Below are 5000 nucleotides of genomic sequence, written 5' to 3' on the forward strand. Positions count from 1 at the left end.
ATCTACTGGCAACCACCGACCACACAAGGAATGGTGCCATCTGAACCATCTCCAGATGTACCATCTTCAAAAAGATGAACCATCTCCAGCTGTTGGGCGTTTTAATGCATGCATGCACTCCTGGAACCTGGCCAACGCTGCAGCTTGTGACTGCGGTGAGATACAGACAGCAGACCACTTGGTGGAGGAGTCACCCAATACACCACCTTGATGGAAGATGGGATTTGCTGTAACCGCTCACTGTGCAAGCGCAGGAGTGGCTGATGACTGCCCATTTCACCAGCTAGTTTGCTCAACTCAAATCAACCCATATGAAGAAGGAAATGATTTTTTATTATGACAGGTAATGGTTTTATAAAATTCAATTTCAACTTGGCGTGGGAATAATAATAATAATGTCAGAAAAAAAAACTTTTAAAGAAGAATTAAAAAAAAAACATGCAGGGATGGAATTCCCATAAAATAACTAAACAACAAGGGAGGAAGGAATGACACCACAATCCTTTTATGGATTGCCATCATGACATATTTTGACATTTTTGTCATAGCTGGCAATAGTAATAATTAATGAAGATATCTATGTTGATGTGGTTGTAGATTTGTCGTGTAGGTTTGTGTAATTGTGTATTTAATATATTGTGGGATTGATGTCAAAATATGTCGTGATTATGATGTGCAACAAGGCTAAATTCTTACATAAATTTGGCATATATTTAGTGAACAAAAGCATATATTTGGTGAAATTGCTTTCCTCAATAATTCAATTCATTTTGATCAATTTAGCCAAGCCCATTTATTCTTGATACGTGAAACACCCTGCAACCCATGCCTATAGAAAATACACTTTTTGGAATGCTGGCCCATCAAATCATTATGTAAGTTTCATACACTAGTACGTGCCCGTAAAAAATTAAAAATAATAAAAAAAATTATAAATAAATATTCAAACCACGAGCAACAAACAACAACCACACAGGCCATTTCTTCGCTCTCACGTGCCCGGCGCGGAAGTTCGCATATCACAGTTACGATGATTCGCAATTTAGGTTTTAATGGCCAATTATTCAATTAGCGCCAACGTATTTTGCCTTTTCGCAATGTCATCGCAAGGAAAAACAAAAAGAGAAGAGAAGAGAGAGAAAAAAAAATACTTCCTGGTTCGGAGCATACCAGCACTCTGATGTTACCTAATTTATGCACCGTCTCATATGAAAACGATCATAACTTGCAGCATTGTGTTTATCTATAAATGTGCATAAGAAATCGAGAAATTATTAGAATACACGAAGTCATCACTCTCCGGAAGTCCGTACGTTGTAACCCGTAATGGGGAATGCGGCTGAGCTTCCCTTCCCCATCGGCCACGCCCACGCAACAACGTGTCTTTCATTGGTTTGGTAAATAAATGGCCATAACTTGGGAAGCACTTGTCCGATTAATATCAAACCTTGAAAAGGCACATCCTCAGGGCCCCAGCAATATACCTGGCAAGTTTCAATTAGATCGGACCAGTGGTTGGCGAGAAACAGCGGTCTCACACACACACACACACACACACACACACACACACACACACACACACACACACACACACACACACACACACACACACACACACACACACACACACACACACACACACACACACACACACACACACACACACACACATATATTCTCCATGGGAAGGCACTCTGATGTTGAAAGTTTTGTCAATTGCCCAAGCAGGAAAAGCAAATAAAGGTGAAAAAGTGAGGGTGGAAAAAAAACTAAGGTGAGTACCTTGGCCGATGTGGACATGGTCAAGGATTATTGTAGATGCCTATTACGATTGAAGAAAATTTCATTTGTATATATGGCAGACTGGCTGGGGTACCTGGCATTGCCCAGTGCTGTTCTAATCCTGTTGACATTTTGAAGAAATCTAATTTTGATTTTTCTTTCCATTTTTTGTTGGGGGGCTAAAACACTTCTCTACACCCACTAAGGAACGGGGGTCAGGGATCATTTAATATTGCTTTTCACATAGCTACAAAGGATTAGGCAATAGAGAGTGATTTTTTTTTAATCCCCAAAAATCTAACTTTTCTTTCAATTTTTTTTTTTTGCCTCAACGCTCCCCGGCACTCACTGTTGAACCTTCGAATGTTTGATGAAGATCCGTTTGGCCATCTCTGAGAAAAATAGCGACACACACATATCTCTCTTATAGTTATAGATGGATCATACAAGTTATTTTAAAGGTCGTATAAAAAATTCCAGAAGTTTAGCGCCATTGATGTAGTCTTATACACCACCTTATGTGCAAAACTGGAGGTTTTTGGAAGCAATAAGGAGGCGATTTGTGTTCTAAAGTGTTCAATTAGTATTTCATTAAATTTAAATAAAATAAATATTGCAAAGGTCAACTAACAAAATGAATTGCAGAAGTTTACTGCCGTTGATGCAGTGGATATTACACCACCTTATTTAACACGTTACATGACTTATTTGTACCTGTTGTTTGTGTCCTTTATAACATCCTCAAAAACGAAGTTTCCTGTTTGAAATGATTTTCAATTTTGTTTGACTGCCAGACTGGCAGACAGAGTAAAAATATTATCGCACTCCTTTCTCATGTGCAATTGGGACAAATTTAGAGCCAAAGAATGGCTAAACTGCATGTTCATTTTCCGATTCATGTTCAAAATATAACATTCAATGAAATTAAGTTGTTCTTCGATCATAAACTAAAATTGTGGATGGACGGATGGACGGATGGATGGACAGACTGAAGTGAACCGATTGCTTAACCCTGTCTTTCAGTTCGTGTGTGTGGGGTAAAAAATAATTTTGTATCTTTGTTTTCTCTTTGCCCTTTGTTTACTATGCATTAATAATATGACAAGAAACAATCTTTCCTATAGTGTTTTAGAAAATAAAAAGGAATTGGAAGTATTCAACTTTTTCAATGCAATCAACTTGCCCAAGAAAAAACAATACCAAAATAACTTTCATGACTATGCAGAATGTCAAATTCCCTAAAGAAAATAAGATAGCATTTTAAACTTATCTAAACACATGGAAATGCAGGTATAATATAAAAGATAGACAATCAAGCATGAGTAGTGAGACCATTCACTTGTCTTGCAGAAATAGACAGAACTATTTTGAATGGGAAGGCTGAGATCCCTCTTTTGAGCCAAAAGGTCTCTTGAAGTTTGAATACGTCATATCACTACAACTTGTGGTGGTTGGTTCCTGGTGTCTTTTTCTGACAGCCTTTCAAAGAGTGAGGAAGTGCAGGACATCAGGTAGGCAGCAGTTGGGAGGGGGATTAGAAAAAAATTAACTGAAGGAAGGAATTTTTAACTGTCCAGAGTACCATTCCAAAGGCCTACTCACTGAAAAATATCAAAGCATATTTAAAGTAAGTGCAACAAGATAAGCAGATGAAATGACATTTCCTGAGAGACAGAATGCTCCATTACATGGTGTCCATCTCATGAAACTACAACAGATATTCCATCAATTCCCTTTCCCTCCATTCCTTTCACTCCTTTCTCCTTGTTTTTCTCTCTTCTGGAAATGCAGGTATATTATAAACGGCACTATTGCCATTCTTTTTAACGTTTTTTTTCCCCTCTTGTCTGAGTCTCACTCCCACACCCTTCTTTGTATATATCATATATAAGATAAGAGAGAGTGGATATGTAAAGGAAAGTTTTGAGGATGGAAGATGGAAAGAGTGGACAGGAGTTTCAGTATAGTAATCTGTAAAGAAGAGAAGCAACAGAGACAATACCACAAAATTGAAAAAGCGATTGGAGAAATAAATACCTTAAAGCAGAGTGGATTAAGGGTCATGGAGAAGCACTTATACAATGCTCTTTTTGAAATGCATGTGCCTATTGGTTTGATATTATTATGCATTAGTTTGTCCAGTACCCTGAGTCAATCTACTTTATTTTGGGTGTTACATGTCATTATCCTTCTCTATACACATTTGTTTTGCACTGCTTTTGGTTAATGGGCTACTACTTCTTAAAAGGAGTGCCAGGTAGCAGAAAATAAGACAGGTGGCACAACATGCACCCCCTCACCCCACCCCCTCCGCTGACCCCCAAACCCCATCAGCAAGACAGTCCTATGGTACGGATGTTGAGCATAGTAAATATATAACCAGCACAGAGTGGGTTATAAGGGGATGGGGAGATACATCTTGCCCCAACCTTACTCTAATGAGCTGGCTGACAGTTGAATGTACTTTTTATGAAATCTGATTATTCTTATGTTTCTTTGTATGAGGGAAATATTTTAGCTACTCACCAGTAAAGTTTGCTCCAACGACGTACGGAATGACACCTCCAGGCCAGATTCGCTCAGGACGGGCTGTGGCAGCTCTCCGCTGACGGGCATATCTTGTGAACATTCCAGCTGCCATACAAGCAATTGTCAGACGTTAACCCAGTTATTGGAGCAATCTTAGATTTTAAAAAGGCAGTGTATGTGCAATGGATACAGATATTCCATTGGTGATCATATGAAAATTTCAAATTCGCACTTTGATCTCGCACCACCACAACTATGGTAAAATGCAGTGGTTCATTTTACAGTTGCAGAAACCTCCTCGGCCTTCACATTCAACAGACACGTGGCAAGAAATCTATATATTCAGAGCAAACATAGCTCCTTACAAGTCGGAGTGGAATTTGAATAATTTGATAATACATATGGATGTTGTTTAATTCAGTGGTCAGTTGTGGTTCTCCTTCAAAAAAGTTGTTTTATATCTCAAATCCTAAAAGAGCAGAATTTGGAAAAACAATTTTATGTACTTAAATGATACTTCATCCTTGATCTTTGGGTAGGCCTGTTTAGTAGTCCCATCCAATCATATCTCTTGATGCTAGGATAAAAAGTTCAAATCCCATTTACTATTACAAGTAGGTGCCCATAAAAATTTTTTTTAAAAATAAATAAATAAATACATATTCAAACCTGTCTACTGCCTACTAATA

General features: G+C 38.1%; 1 protein-coding gene across 2 annotated transcripts in view; it reads right to left on the reverse strand.

Annotated features, from left to right (window-relative positions):
• LOC147008528 (dorsal-ventral patterning tolloid-like protein 1) overlaps positions 1-5000 on the reverse strand; it is a 194515-nt gene that overhangs the window by 149800 nt on the left and 39715 nt on the right. For both annotated transcript variants that reach the window (XM_085864515.1, XM_085864516.1), the window contains one exon: positions 4309-4416. In XM_085864515.1, coding sequence (XP_085720641.1) covers positions 4309-4416 — 108 coding nt within the window. Of the gene's footprint in view, positions 1-4308; positions 4417-5000 lie in introns of those variants that run through there.

This window comes from Eptatretus burgeri, chromosome 18, assembly GCF_056783735.1.
Source record: "Eptatretus burgeri isolate ZD-2024b chromosome 18, Ebu_testis_v1, whole genome shotgun sequence".
NCBI classification, from domain to species: Eukaryota; Metazoa; Chordata; class Myxini; order Myxiniformes; family Myxinidae; genus Eptatretus; species Eptatretus burgeri.